The sequence below is a fragment of the Tribolium castaneum genome, chromosome 7 (genome assembly GCF_031307605.1).
Source record: "Tribolium castaneum strain GA2 chromosome 7, icTriCast1.1, whole genome shotgun sequence".
NCBI lineage: Eukaryota > Metazoa > Arthropoda > Insecta > Coleoptera > Tenebrionidae > Tribolium > Tribolium castaneum.
Window position 1 is genome coordinate 2,603,648 of NC_087400.1, and position 15,431 is coordinate 2,619,078.

Below are 15,431 nucleotides of genomic sequence, written 5' to 3' on the forward strand. Positions count from 1 at the left end.
AAAACAAATGTTAATAGACATATCATCCACACTTTAGTTTCTTTAAAAATTTAAGTCAAAAACTGAAATAATTTGGCAACATCGCAATCGGTAAATGTATGTCAAAACAAACATTTTTCCAAAAAAATTAATAATTTTGTAATAATGTGACTAAAATCTCAAAAAAAAATTGAAAACACTGTACAGTCTTACTAAAGAAAAGTAAAGTGGGGTACTTTTTTGGAATAACAGAATATTAAAATGTTGAAAAAAAAATTAATAAAAAAAAGCTTCGTTTACAAATGTACAAAATATGGTTTTTCTACTGAGAATACTAAACATTCTAGAAAAACTTAAGTCAAAATACTATTTTTTTCAAAATATAAAAATGGCAACGTCGCAATCAAAATTAAAAAAAAACGGTTTTTAAAAAAACCGTTAAGTAGGCCCTGAAAGTTATAAAAAAGTTTAAAACAAGCTGTGTTTCTTTTAATAAATAAAATAATTTGGCAACGTCGCAGCCTATAAATTAAAGTCCAAGCATATATTTTTCAAAAAATGTAATTAATTTTGCAACACTGTGACCACAATATGAAAAAATATGAAAAAAATACTTTTGCCAAAATAAAAATTATACAAAATTAAGACAAAAAAGTAATAATAAAATAATAATAAAAACATTTAAAAATATATATATTTCTTAAAATACAAATTAGATGGTAGACACCCTGTATAGTGAAATAATATTAAATAACATGTTTACACGAATAGTAAAACAAAAAGAGTAAAACTTCTAGAAATATTTAAGCTAAAAATTTCAAAAAAATTGAATAATCTGACAACGTCGCTGTCAAAATTCTAGAAAAAATTGAGTGGTAGTAAAATATGGAACACTCTGTATCTGTAGACTGTAACTAAAAAGCACGTACAATTATAAAAAAAAAATTTTTACAAAAATTTATTCAGTTTAATTCTGAAAGTGCCCCACCCTGTGTATAATAATAATTTTGAATATGTGGGTGTGTGTCAAGTTTTGCAAGTCATTTCGATTTTTGCATCCACAAAGTATGCAATTTGAATTATTTAGACCGAATTTGCAACTGTTTATTTTTTTTCATCCCTGTAACAAATCCATATTGATCGAATTTATTACCAATGGCCTGAATAACTGTTGCAATTCTGCCTCAACGGTAAAAATCCTTTGAAAGTAAATGTACCAAGTCTTATTACAAATCGTGAATAAATTATCTAAAATAATAACAAATTGCTTCGTTTTCTCCAAATTGGAAAAAAATAGGAACAAAGCAACTTGTCCACAAGTCACATTTTCGCACCTTTCCCCCAATAACTCCATTTTGCGTGGCACGTGCCCGCCATTTTCCTGTTTTATAATAACAATTATTGCGAATATAAAATGTCGCATTTGAGATAAGGTGGAAGGGCAGTTGCGAAAGTACGTCTATAAATGTCCATTGAACTTTGGTGAACTATTAGTCGCAAATTAGGCCCAATGAGAGCGATTGTAAGTGACGTGATGCTAGTGCAAAAATTTGGATTAAAACCACTAAACTTGTAAGTTGCAGTTGTACCTTCTTGTGGCCGTTTTGGTGGCCACCAAGGCCGAGGATTTTGGCAACACGCATGAAAAACGCGATCTGTGGCACAAATGGCACAAGTGGCACAAGTTTGCCGAATGGAAACACCACAAAAAAGAACCCGAAAAAATCGTCAAGGTTGAAAAGGAAGTCAAAGTACCATATCCTGTCGAAAAAAAGGTTTTTGTTCCTGTGGAGAAGAAAGTACCAGTTCCGGTCCACGTTCACGTCCCTAAACCCTATCCCGTTTACAAGAACGTCTTCTACGAGGAGAAAAAAGTGATCAAGGTTCCAGTACCAGTCCATAAACCAGTACCCGTGGAAAAAATCATCAAGGTAACGAAAATAACCCCTAGTACCACAGGATATAACAGTTATATAACCACCTTTTCTAACCGTTATCGATGCGTGGTTAGAACTGCTCTTATATCTCGGTTATATGGCGGTTATGTGTCGTCATCTAACTTTTATTTATTGCTCGTATAACTCGATTATATCGCGGTTATGTCCCGTTATATAACTTTTATTTATGCGTTATATTGCGCTTAAATAACTGCTTGTATATCTCGGTTATATCGCAGTTATGTCTCGTCATCTAACTATTATTTATTGCTCTTATATCTCGGTTATATCGCGGTTATGTCTCGTTATCTAACTTTTATTTACGTGTGTTTATATTGCAGTTAAACATCTGCTCTTATATCTCGGTTATATTGCGGTTATGTTTCGTCACCTAACTTTTATTTATTGCTTTTTTATCTCGGTCATATCGCGGTTATGTCTCGTCATCTAACTTCTATTTATTGCTCTTATATCTCGGTTATATTGCGGTTATGTCCCGTCATCTAACTTTTATTTATTGCTCTTATATTTCGGTTATATCGCGGTTATGTCTCGTCATCTAACTTTTATTTACGCGTAGTTATATTGCTGTTAAACAACTGCACTTCTATCTCGGTTATATCGTGGTTATGTTCCGTCATCTAACTTTTATTTATTGCTGTTTTATCTCGGTTATATCGCGGTTATATCCTCTTATATAACTTTTATTTATGCGTGGTTATATTGCAGTTAAACAACTGCTCTTATATCTCGGTTATATGGCGGTTATGTGTCGTCATCTAACTTTTATTTATTGCTCGTATAACTCGATTATATCGCGGTTATGTCCCGTTATATAACTTTTAACTATGCGTTATATTGCGGTTAAATAACTGCTTGTATATCTCGGTTATATCGCGGTTATGTCTCGTCATCTAACTTTTATTTATTGCTCTTATATCTCGGTTATATCGCGGTTATGTCTCGTTATCTAACTTTTATTTATGCGAGGTTATATCGCGGTTATGTCTCGTCATCTAACTTTTATTTATTGCTCTTATATCTCGGTTATATCGCGGTTATGTCTCGTTATCTAACTTTTATTTATGCGAGGTTATATCGCGGTTATGTCTCGTCATCTAACTTTTATTTATTGCTCTTTTATCTCGGTTATATCGCAATGATGTCCCGTTATATAACTTTTATTTATACGTGGTTATATTGCAGTTAAATTACTGCTCTTATATCTCGGTTATATCGCGGTTAAGTCTCGTTATCTAACTTTTATTTATGCGAGGTTATATCGCGGTTATGTCTCGTCATCTAACTTTTATTTATTGCTCTTTTATCTCGGTAAAATCGCAATGATGTCCCGTTATATAACTTTTATTTATATGTGGTTATATTGCAGTTAAATTACTGCTCTTATATCTCGGTTATATCGCGGTTATGTCTCGTCATCTAACTTTTATTTATTGCTGTTATATCTCGGTTATATCGCGGTTATATCCAGTCATCTAACTTTTATTTGTTGCTCTTTTATCTAGGTTATATCGCGGTTATGTCAAGTTATATAACTTTTATTTACGCGTGGTTATATTGCTGTTAAACAACTGTTCTTATATCTCGGTTATATCGCGGTTATGTCTCGTTATCTAATTTATATTTACGCGTAGTTATATTGCTGTTATATTTCGTTATCTTATCTTTATAATGCGTTTATATAACCATTCTTATATTTCTCATTTTGTCTAGAATTTTATAATAATAACTATAACTATAACAACACTGTCTGAAGAACAGAACTAACATGGAACTACTTATATTAAAAGTACAATAAGCTGCCATCTGCCGGCAAAGCTATAACATTATATAACCGCAATATAACTCGGTCAAACTATCGGTACTACTTGGAAATTTTCATTTAGGTACCAGTTGAAGTACCAGTGGAGCAACCCTACCCCGTCAAAGTCTACGTCCCGCAGCCGTACCCCGTCTACAAGGAGGTCCACGTCCCGGTGGAGGTCAAAGTACCCCAACCCTACCCCGTGGAGAAAGAAGTACCATACCCTGTTAAGGTACCAGTTCACGTACCACAACCCTACCCCGTGGAAAAAATCGTAAAAGTACCAGTTAAAGTACCAGTGGAACACCCGGTACCTTACGAAGTGATTAAACCCTACCCTGTTGAAGTGGAGAAGAAGGTGCATGTTCCATACCCCGTTGAAAAACCATACCCGGTTAAAGTTTACGTGGAACGACCGGTACCATACCATGTCGAGAAAAAAGTACCATATCCGGTGAAAATCGAAGTACCGGAACCATACCCCGTTGAGAAAATTATCAAAGTACCGGTGGTTAAAGAAGTACCGTATCCGGTGGAGGTCAAGGTCGAACGACCAGTACCGTATGAAGTGGTGAAGCATGTTCCATATTACGTTGAGAAGAAGGTACCAATTCCCGTGAAGGAAGAACATAAGGAGGAAGAAGAAGAGAAGAAATGGGAGGAAGACGAGAAGAAATGGGACGAAGGTGGTGAAGAAGAAGGAAGAAAAGAAGAGAAGAAGGAGGAACGGTACGAAAAGATCGACTTTCCCAAATGGAAGGAAGAAGAAGAAATCATCGGAAAGGGGAAGTGGTGACGTAATTTATTCATTGTTAGAGTGTTGTAACTGTTTCGTCAATGTAAATAATTTTATTGTTGTTTTTTAAATAATAAAGGATTTTGACACAGAGCGTCCCTTCATTCCACTTTCCTCACCAGTGAGTGATAGAAAGTAAACAAGACTAGAGTAACAGCACTGACATAACGTACGCACATTACCATTCCATATGCGAGAGTGCAAAAAAATATTTTTCTTTCGTGGAAAAAAAAAATTAAATATAGCTCGAAGCCATTACGATTAGTACTGTTTAGAAAACACGAGTGAAAAAGAAAGTGCACCGACTGCAATTAGTTGCGTTACTCTTAGTTAATAAGAAATAATTGTGGCGTAATCTAATTAATTATCTCATTTTTCGTGGTCATAACAAAGACAATAATTCGACAATTCGTTTGAATAATCACTGTCCTTAGCGACGCTAAACATGTGTCAAATTACGGGCAATTGTCCACTTCCGGCAAAATTAATTATAATTAAAAAATTAAACCATTTTTGTTGGCCCAATTTAATTTAATTAAATAAACAGAAGTTTATAACTAATTCAGAAAACTTAGCTTTGTTTACTTGTCTGATGAGTACTGTTCTTAATTTAATTATACAAATTAGTAATAATTAATTCAATTTTAACAAATAATTAGATAAAATATTAGAATTTATCTAAATTTTAATTAAAAAATAATTAAAATAAAGTAAGTGACTACTTCAAAATTTCGCGGTCGTTTAAAGCTACTTGTAATTGCAAAATTTATTAATAAAAATTTAATTAATTATGTGGGTAATTCAAGTTCAGATAACTTGGGAACAGAGCGATTTGTATAAAAACTGCAACGGTTGATTTAAAAAATTACTTCTAGAGTTAATTTTTTCCTTAATAATAATTTCGTAAATAATTCGTTTTCTGTAATTTTTGTTTTTTTGCTGATAAGTCAAAAATGGTACAAGTTATAATAAAACTAGTGATAGACAAAATTAAAGCTCATAAAATTCTCTACAAAACAGTGTTTTCAGTTTTTTCTATGTCCCGAATGGTTTTGGAAATATCTTATAACAAAATCGCTGGTTTTAGAAAAAGGCACCAAAATATAGCCTTTTTCGAATTTTTCGCTTATAACTCAAAAACGAAACGTCTGTAGAAAATACGTTATAAACAAAAATTAAAGCCAATAAAATTCTCTACAAGGTGGTGTTTTCTGTTTTTTTGTGTTCTGAATAGTTTTAAAGATATCCGATGTCAAAGTCTTTGGTTCTAGAAGTGAGCTCAAAAAAGTACCGTTTCCGGTTTTTTTGCCTATAACTCGAAAACGACACTTGTTACGACCAAATAAGTCAGGGACAAAATTAAAGACAATAAAATTCTCTATAAGAAGGTGATTTCAGTTTTTTTGAGTCCCAAATAGTTTTGAAGATATCCGCTGAAAAAATGACTGATTTCAAAAAAAAGGTACAGAAACGTGCCATTCCCGATTTTTTCGCTTATAAGTCAAAAACTAAACGTATTTCGATAACGAGTTATATAAGAAATTAAAGCCAATTAAATTCTCTACAAGGCGGTGTTTTCAGTTTTTTTGTGTCCCGAACAGTTTCGAAGATATCCGCTGTCAAAGTCTTTGATTCTAGAAGTGAGCTCAAAAAAGTACCATTTCCGGTTTTTTTGCCTATAACTCGAAAACGACACGTGTTACGACCAAATAAGTAAACAACAAAATTAAAGACAATAAAATTCTCTATAAGAAGGTGATTTCAGTTTTTTTGAGTACCAAATAGTTTTGAAGATATCCGCTGACAAAATAACTGATTTCAAAAAAAAGGTACAAGAACGTGCCATTCCCGATTTTTTCGCTTATAAGTCAAAAACTAAACGTATTTCGAAAACGAGTTATATAAGAAATTAAAGCCAATTAAATTTTCTACAAGGTGGTATTTTCAGTTTTTTTGTGTCCTCAACAGTTTTGAAGATATCCACTGTCAAAATCTTTGATTCTAGAAGTGAGCTCAAAAAAGTACCGTTTCCGATTTTTTTGCCTATAACTCGAAAACGACACGTGTTACGACCAAATAAGTAAGGAACAAAATTAAAGACATAAAAATTCTCTATAAGAAAGTGATTTCAGTTTTTTTGAGTACCAAATAGTTTTGAAGATATCCGCTGACAAAATGACTGATTTCAAAAAAAAGGTACAGAAACGTGCCATTCCCGATTTTTTCGCTTATAAGTCAAAAACTAAACGTATTTCAAAAACGAGTTATATAAGAAATTAAAGCCAATTAAATTCTCTACAAGGTGGTGTTTTCAGTTTTTTTTGTGTCCTAAATAGTTTTGAAAATATCCGCTGTCAAAGTCTTTGATTCTAGAATTGAGCTTAAAAAAGTACCGTTTTCGGTTTTCTTGCTTATAACTCGAAAACGACACGTATTACAACCAAATAAGTGAGGAACAAAATTAAGGACCATAAAATTCTCTATAAGACGGTGTTTCCAGTTTTTTTCAGGCCCAAATAGTTTTGAAGATATTCGCTGACAAAGTGATTTAATTTTAATTAAAAATAGTACATATTTTCTGTCGTGTGTGTAAGTATTAAAAATGAGTGATCTGGAATGGAATTTTTTAACTGAATTAAATTATATCATGTTTATATAATTCAAAAATTAGCAATTAAAACTAATTCGAAAACTTAATTAGTTATAATAATATTTTGCCAAATTTTTGCAGACTTTTTGTGTCAATCTTACTTAATTAAAAAACTATTGTACAATTACATACAGACTTTGATATAATTAGTAATTAACCACAAAATTACAGTTTGATTTGAAAGAGCCAAAAGTGGAAAAAGCCATTTAATTTGAAACACAACCAACAATCAAAAGTATTTTCTAATTATTTGGCCAGCAAGCCATTAATTAACTAACTTTTAATTTAGGAAAGTGCAAATTTAACGCGTGCTCATTATACATTCAATTAATTTAGTAATCAGTGCATTGTGGGTACCGTAAGATTTTATATAATTAAAAAAAATATGGAAAAATATAATTCCACTAAATCCGAACTTCCGGTTTTACATAATGACCGTTTCATTTAAATTAGTCCGAAAAATATGAATCGGAATGCAATTTCTATCAAAAAATTGATAAACAATTCGTAATTAACCGAACTTTCTACAGCCAGACATGAGCCTTAATAACTCTTCATCTAAATAAATATCTCTATGAATAATTAATGTCCCTAAAGGCGCCACTTGACAATAATCAATCGATTGATAAAGTTTTATCAAAGCTCAAAGTGTCGGAAAAATCGTAGTGATGCTTAAACGACCTCGAGATTACTTAATTCGCTCCAACTTTCGAGGAAGAGGGGTGCTTTGTTCGATGCCCCTCTCAGCGAAAGTATGGAAGCTCCTATAAAAGTACCATTCATGGTTGGAGATCGCACAGTCGGGCTTAAAAACGCCAAACAAACGGCAATGAAGTTCCTGGTAAGTGCGGTGCAGTGACTCGTGCTCAAGTGTTTTTTTTGTCCACAACTATTACAAATCCCAAAATATAGTTTTCGATAATTACAACACTCGCCCTCGGCTCGTTGCCCAAAAAATTGAATAGTTGTGTGCAAGTTATAGTTTTTAATAATAACGACACTCGCCTTTGGCTCGTTGACTAAACCTTAAATTTCAGGGTTATTCAGCGCTTTGCGCGCTCCTAGTCTTGGCAAGCGCTGATAACAGCAAAGACACAGCCGACCAGCCTGATAAGAAGCAAGAAAAACGCGGTTTGGAACTGGGGTATGGTGGCGGTGGGGGCGGCGGCTTCGGGGGCGGCGAGCACGAACACCACCACCATGTGAAGACGGTCACCGTGGTCAAGAACGTCCCAGAACCCTACCCCGTGGTTAAGGAAATCCCAGTCCCGGTGGAGAAGAAGGTACCCTACCCCATCACCGTCCACGTACCCCAACCCTACCCCGTGGAGAAGAAAATCGCAGTACCGGTTAAAGTACCCGTCAAGGTACCAGTACCCATCCATAAACCGTACCCCGTCGAAAAACCGGTCCATGTCCCGGTTAAAGTCCACGTGGATAAGCCGTACCCTGTCAAGGTACTAGTACCCCAGCCGTACCCCGTCGAGAAAACCATCCACGTGCCTTACCATGTCCACGTACCCCAACCCTACCCCGTGGAGAAGAAAATCCCATACCCCGTTAAGATCCCGGTACATGTACCTAAGCCGTACCCCGTGGAGAAGATAGTACCGTATCCGGTTGAGGTCAAAGTCGATCGCCCGTACCCCGTCCATATACCCCAACCCTACCCCGTCCACATCGAGAAGAAGATTCCCTACCCCGTGCACAAACCGGTACCATACCCCGTTAAAGTACCAGTAGAGCGACATATTCCATACCCGGTTGAAAAACCCGAACCTGTCCCGGTTAAGGTACCGTATCCGGTACCATACCCCGTTGAGAGAAATGTACCAGTTCCGGTGGAAAAACCGGTACCTTATCCAGTCAAGATCCCAGTTTTCAACCCGGTACCGTTCGAAGTGCACAAGAAAGTACCAGTGGAAGTTGAGAAACCAGTGCCAGTACCAATCAAAGTACCAGTTCCGGTGCCAGTCCATGAGGAACACCATGAGACTGGGGGAGGGGGTCAGGAGTTTGGACAAGGGTTCGAGGGCCATCATGGGTACTAGTGGTACCACTTAGACGTTTCTTTTGTACTTTTGTATCAGTATTACTGTTTTGCTTTGTGATGTTTGTTATTAAAACGACTTTTCTATTATATAGTTTTTTAATGGTACTTACCTCAAGTAGGGGATGTTGGCCGGGATGTGGTACTTCGCCCCCGGGTCAAAATCCTTCTCTGAGCGCAAAACCGGTGGTTTAATCCCCATATATTGTTCACTAAAACCCAATTAATTAAAAAATTTCAAGTGGTACCAACTCAAGTCGTACCTCAAACGCCACCAGTGGCAGTTATATTGTTCTTTGCCCACGTTTCCGTTAAAAACATCATAGCGCCACTTGTCCACAACGTAAGCAAAGGGCAAAAACACCACTTTATCAAGTGCCATCAAGTACAAAAAATTTATATCAACAGAGGAGTCAGCCACCGAATTTTGCAGCAAGCCCAAGCTTTGTAAATGTTTTGGGGTTCCGACTGAAAGTCCCACGGCTTCGCCGATGGCCTCATGAAAAGCTGAAATTGCAAGGAAATCGTTTCGCTTTAATTAAACGTAAGAAAGTTACGCGTAGCCTATATGTGCAACAAACAGACTTTCACTGAATTGGATGCGACCGTTGGATGGAACCCGCATAACACAACCGGAAAACTAATTCCTAATTAGTCGTACCGGAAAAAATTCAAATTATTGTAATTTGTTGCTTTTACGGCGAGTGATAAGATCGGTAATTGCGATATTGGAAACATTTGTGATAAGTTGCTTTCTAATCGGTAATTTTGCGAGAAAATCGCTAAGAGGGTCGCCAGGAGCCACGCTATTTTGCCTCAACGAAACGATTGAGTTATTTTTTCAATTTTATTTGCACCGTTCTGTGAAAAAACCGGCCCTTAAACCGATTCAATGGTGTCTCATTGGTCCCAAAAATGAGTAATTGACCAATAAAAAAATAAAAAAAATGTTTTTTTTTAGAAAAAAGCTTTTATTTTAAAGATGCAACAAAAAGTAACACAATTACGTAAGTATGCAAAATTTCAATTCATTGGGACAACAGGAACCGTTTCAGATTTGGCTCCAAAAATATGAAACAGACAGACAGACAACAAAGCAAGTTAAATAAAAGCTTTTAAAAATGGAAATTATAGGTCAAAAAACATTTTCTTCTAGCGATTTTTGAATTACTCGAGGTATTTTCAACGGAATTTTTATCAGTTTTCCCTAATAACTACAGATAAAATCGTTATTTTTTTTGGTTTTTTATCTTTATCTTTAAAAATTGATAACTTTATAGCCATTTGAAAGTCAAAGCTGAGATTTTCCCTATGGCATTATCAAAAATTTGGGCCACAATCAGTGTATTGATAAGATAAAATAATACTTACGTCCCGAGTTGCATATTATTTTTTCCTACTTAATGGGAAGAGAGTCAAAAAAACGCAAATAGTTATGATAAATATAATTTTAGGGGGTATTTAACCACATAGAATTGCATTTTCACGCAGATTACGTAAGTGTGCAAAATTTCAATTCATTGGGACAACGGGAGCCCTTTCAAATTTGACTCCAGAAAAATGAAACAGACAGACAGACAACAAAGCAAGTTAAATAAAAGCTTTTAAAAATGGAAATTATAGGTCAAAAAACCTTTTCTTCTAGCGATTTTTGAATTACTCGAGGTATTTTCAACGGAATTTTTATCAGTTTTCCCTAATAACTACAGATAAAATCGTTATTTTTTTGGTTTTTTATCTTTATCTTTAAAAATTGATAACTTTATAGCCATTTGAAAGTCAAAGCTGAGATTTTCCCTATGGCATTATCAAAAATTTGGGCCACAATCAGTGTAATGATAAGATAAAATAATACTTACCTCCCGAGTTGCATATTATTTTTTCCTACTTAATGGGAAGAGAGTCAAAAAAACGCAAATAGTTATGGTAAATATAATTTTAGGAGGGATTTAACCACATAGGATTGCATTTTCACGCAGATTACGTAAGTGTGCAAAATTTCAATTCATTGAGACAACAGGAACCCTTTCAAATTTGGCCCCAAAAATATGAAACAGACAGACAGACAACAAAGCAAGTTAAATTAAAGCATTTAATAAAAATATGCCCTTGCATTATTTTATTAATTCCAGTAATAGAAATTAATAAAAAAATCCTTTCTAAAATAAGAAATGTGATAAAGAATATTATTAAAACCCAAAAAAAATTCAGCCAATAATTAGTTTGAATAAATTTTTCGGTCTCTTGCCTTCGCAACGCAGCAATAGTTGGCGATTTGAAACCCGCTCTCGTATCCAATTTTTATGAGTTTGTGGAACTCGTCCAAATTTCCTGATTTGAATTCGCGCGGGTGAATGACCATCGCCCATAAATTTTTGGAAAAAATTCGAGTGAAATCTCTAATTGGTTGGAAAAAAATCGCCGCGCTACCGGTTTAAAAGTTGCTTGCACTCAAATCAATAAAAGATAACGCTCGACTTTCATCAGTAAATCCGCTAATTACCTGGATTAGCTCCGTCTCTGAACACTTTTGGTTGGTTCTTGTAGAGCATGAAGTAATGAATGTGGGCCATTTCGTGGTGCGCGGTGATGAGGTCTTTCATGTTGATGTTTGTGCACATTTTAATCCTAGAAATTGTGTTAAATAATTGAAAAAAAAAATAGTGAAAGGAAAGTACCTAAAATCGCGACGATTGCAAAAATCCCAGGCTGATGGTTGGCATAAAACCACCCGATCTAAAGGCTCTTCAACGACGGAACCTTGCCAGAAATCTAAGGGCATGGCACTCATGTTGAGCGAAACGAAGAAATCTTCAGCAAGGCGGAAAATATCAAGAGGAGTGTAGCCCTAGAATTTTTTTATTTTTTTTATTTTACGGTAGAACTAATAAAAATGTAGAATAAATAATTGTATAAAAGAAAATTGACTTTAGGCCATACTTTAGACTTGTTAAAGAACAAACATACCATAATTCCAGAAAAAGGCACCAAAAAAAAGCCGTTTTTTGGTTTTTTGCTCATAAGTCAAAAATGGTACAAGTTATAATAAAATTAGTATAAACACAATTAAAGCCCATAAAATTCCCTACAAGACCGTGTTCTCAGTTTTTTTGTGTCCCGAATAGTTTCGGAGATATCTTGTGACAAAGTCGCTGATTTTAAAAGAGGACACCAAAAATTGTTTTTTAGGAGTTTTTTGCTTATAACTCAAAAACTAAACTCTGTAGAAAATAAGTCCTGAACAAAATTAAAGCTCTTAAGATTCTCTACAAGATGGTGTTTTCAGTTTTTCTGTGCCCCAAATGGTTTTGGAGATATCCGCCGACAAATGTCGCTGATTATAGAAAAAGTACCAAACAAATGTCGTTTCCAATTATTTCGCTCATAACTCAAGAACGAAATGTATTTCAAAAACAGTTATAAAAGAAATTAAAGCCAATAAAATTCTCTACAAGGTGGTGTTTTCAGTTTTTTTGTGTCCCGAATAGTTTTGAAGATATCCGCTGTCAAAGTCTTTGATTCTAAAAGTGAGCTCAAAAAAGTGCCGTTTCCGGTTTTTTCGCCTATAACTCAAAAACGACACGTGTTACGACCAAATAAGTAAGGAACAAAATTAAAGACAATAAAATTTTCTATAAAGTGGCGTATTCAGTTTTTTTGTGTCCTAAATAGTTTTGAAGATATCCGCTGTCAAAGTCTTTAATTCTATAAGTGAGCTCAAAAAAGTGCCATTTCCGATTTTTTCGCCCATAACTCGAAAACGACACATGTTACGACCAAATAAGTAAGAAACAAAATTAAAGGCAATGAAATTCTCTACAAAGTAGTGTTTTCAGTTTTTTTGTGTCCTAAATAATTTTGAAGATATCCGCTGTCAAAGTCTTTGATTCTAGAAGTGAGCTCAAAAAAGTGCCGTTTCCGATTTTTTCACCTATAACTCAAAAACGACACGTGTTATGACCAAATAAGTAAGGAACAAAATTAAAGACAATGAAATTCTCTACAAAGTGGTGTTTTCACTTTTTTTTTGTCGCAAATAGTTTTGAAGATATCCGCTGTCAAAGTCTTTGATACTAAAAGTGAGCTCAAAAAAGTGCCGTTTCCGATTTTTTCGCCTCTAACTCGAAAAGGACACGTGTTACGACCAAATAAGTAAGAAACAAAATTAAAGACAATAAAATTCTCTACAAAGTGGTGCTTTCAGTTTTTTGTGTCGCAAACCGTTTTGAAGATATCCGCTGTCAAAGTCTTTGATTCTAGAAGTGAGCTCAAAAAAGTGCCGTTTCCAATTTTTTCGCCTATAACTCGAAAACGACACGTGTTACGACCAAATAACTAAGGAACAAAATTAAAGACAATAAAATTCTCTACAAAGTGGTGCTTTCAGTTTTTTGTGTCGCAAACCGTTTTGAAGATATCCGCTGTCAAAGTCTTTGATTCTAGAAGTGAGCTCAAAAAAGTGCCGTTTCCGATTTTTTCACCTATAACTCAAAAACGACACGTGTTATGACCAAATAAGTAAGGAACAAAATTAAAGACAATGAAATTCTCTACAAAGTGGTGTTTTCACTTTTTTTTTGTCGCAAATAGTTTTGAAGATATCCGCTGTCAAAGTCTTTGAAACTAGAAGTGAGCTCAAAAAAGTGCCGTTTCCGATTTTTTCGCCTATAACTCGAAAAGGACACGTGTTACGACCAAATAAGTAAGAAACAAAATTAAAGACAATAAAATTCTCTACAAAGTGGTGCTTTCAGTTTTTTGTGTCGCAAACCGTTTTGAAGATATCCGCTGTCAAAGTCTTTGATTCTAGAAGTGAGCTCAAAAAAGTGCCGTTTCCAATTTTTTCGCCTATAACTCGAAAACGACACGTGTTACGACCAAATAACTAAGGAACAAAATTGAAGACAATAAAATTCTCTACAAGACAGTGTTTTCAATTTTTTTGTGACCCCAACGGTTTTGTAGATATCCGCTCCCAAAACGCACTTAATGATTCCAGAACAGGTCACGAAAAAGTGCAGTTTTCGTTTTTTCCGCCGATAACTCGAAAACAAAACGAGTTACGTTCAAACAAAATTAAAGCCAATAAAATGAGCCAAAAGACAGTAGTTTTAATTGTCTATGTCTCAAACAAATAAAATCCCAGTTTGAATAAAACAGTGGCCAGTTGTCACTCTCACATTATCCAATTATCTCAACTTTCTCTTTTCTATGCGTGGCAGATGTCCAGCACAACAACTGTCATCACCTTACGCAACAAAAATCACCTGTTTGAGCATTTCTGGAGTAACGTCCAGGAAATTCTGGCCTGGATACGGCTGACTAATATCGAAAATATTGCTCCAGGACTGCGCCCACATGTTCCCCAAAATATGGGCAGGAAGTGGCGCCTGCCGATTAAGTCGTTCAGGTCCATAATAATCCCTCAACTTCCTCCTGACATAGGCGTGCAAAAGCTCGTAGAGCGGCTTCACGTCCTCCCAGGCGTCCTCCAGGTCCAGACTGAGCGTCGACGACTCGAAGGGGAAGCTCCAGTAGTCGGCCGTGTCGGTAAAATCTGCAGAAAATGAATGGTTGTAACAACAAAGGGTTGCGAGATTGTTTGCAACACGAGACAGGAAACGGCTTGAAAGTCTAGTTGCATATGTTTGGCTTTGTGCAATTTTTATCTTGAGACAATTAGTTTATAGAAACGTGAGTTATGTAATGTAAGTATTGGAAATTGAAAAATGGGAGACTTTCACGTGGATTTGCCGCGATTGGGTTTAATCAAGTGTTGAACTGAAGGATCAGCTTAATTGCGAACTCAATAACAAGACAAAGTGATGATTTATTTATGTGGGAGGAGTGCCAAGAGACAGCATAGGGGACTGTGCTAATTAATTGCCACTAAAACTGGAATTTATTGACAGTGGCAGAGTTTAACATATAATTCCGCCGTAATCGGCGTTTGAAAAATAATTATTTCCGAAACTAAATTAAGAAAAATTAAATTAAATTAAATTATCCATGAAACGGTCAAAGTGCGAATTCGTTCCAGCTATCTGTTCCGATTACGGAGGAATTTTTAGTTCCCCAAATAAAAAATTCATAACTCGAAAACTAAAATTCTTAGAGCAAAACGGTTTATTCCAGCGTATTCTACAGACGATTTTGCGTATTTTGTAAGCTATTTACAATAACCTAATTTTTTT

At 35.1% G+C, this 15,431-nt stretch overlaps 3 protein-coding genes across 3 annotated transcripts in view; 2 read left to right on the plus strand and 1 right to left on the minus strand.

The window, feature by feature from the left end:
* The window catches only part of Ance-3, a 40,761-nt gene that overhangs the window by 12,981 nt on the left and 12,349 nt on the right, over nt 1-15,431 (minus strand). Inside the window, exons 4-8 of the mRNA NM_001170772.1 lie at nt 14,505-14,794; nt 11,916-12,085; nt 11,741-11,865; nt 9,501-9,744; nt 9,351-9,449 (exon numbers count right to left, since the gene is read on the minus strand). Of these exons, the coding sequence (NP_001164243.1) occupies nt 9,351-9,449; nt 9,501-9,744; nt 11,741-11,865; nt 11,916-12,085; nt 14,505-14,794 (928 nt within the window). The remainder of the gene's footprint in view (nt 1-9,350; nt 9,450-9,500; nt 9,745-11,740; nt 11,866-11,915; nt 12,086-14,504; nt 14,795-15,431) is intronic.
* On the plus strand, nt 1,379-4,628 carry LOC100142200 (uncharacterized). Its single transcript, XM_001809736.4, has 3 exons — nt 1,379-1,501; nt 1,563-1,910; nt 3,824-4,628. The coding sequence occupies exons 1-3, from the start codon at nt 1,490-1,492 to the stop codon at nt 4,535-4,537; spliced, it is 1,074 nt and encodes a 357-aa protein (XP_001809788.1). The 5' UTR covers nt 1,379-1,489; the 3' UTR covers nt 4,538-4,628.
* On the plus strand, nt 7,895-9,327 carry LOC657620 (uncharacterized). Its single transcript, XM_961691.5, has 2 exons — nt 7,895-8,028; nt 8,225-9,327. The coding sequence occupies exons 1-2, from the start codon at nt 7,942-7,944 to the stop codon at nt 9,236-9,238; spliced, it is 1,101 nt and encodes a 366-aa protein (XP_966784.2). The 5' UTR covers nt 7,895-7,941; the 3' UTR covers nt 9,239-9,327.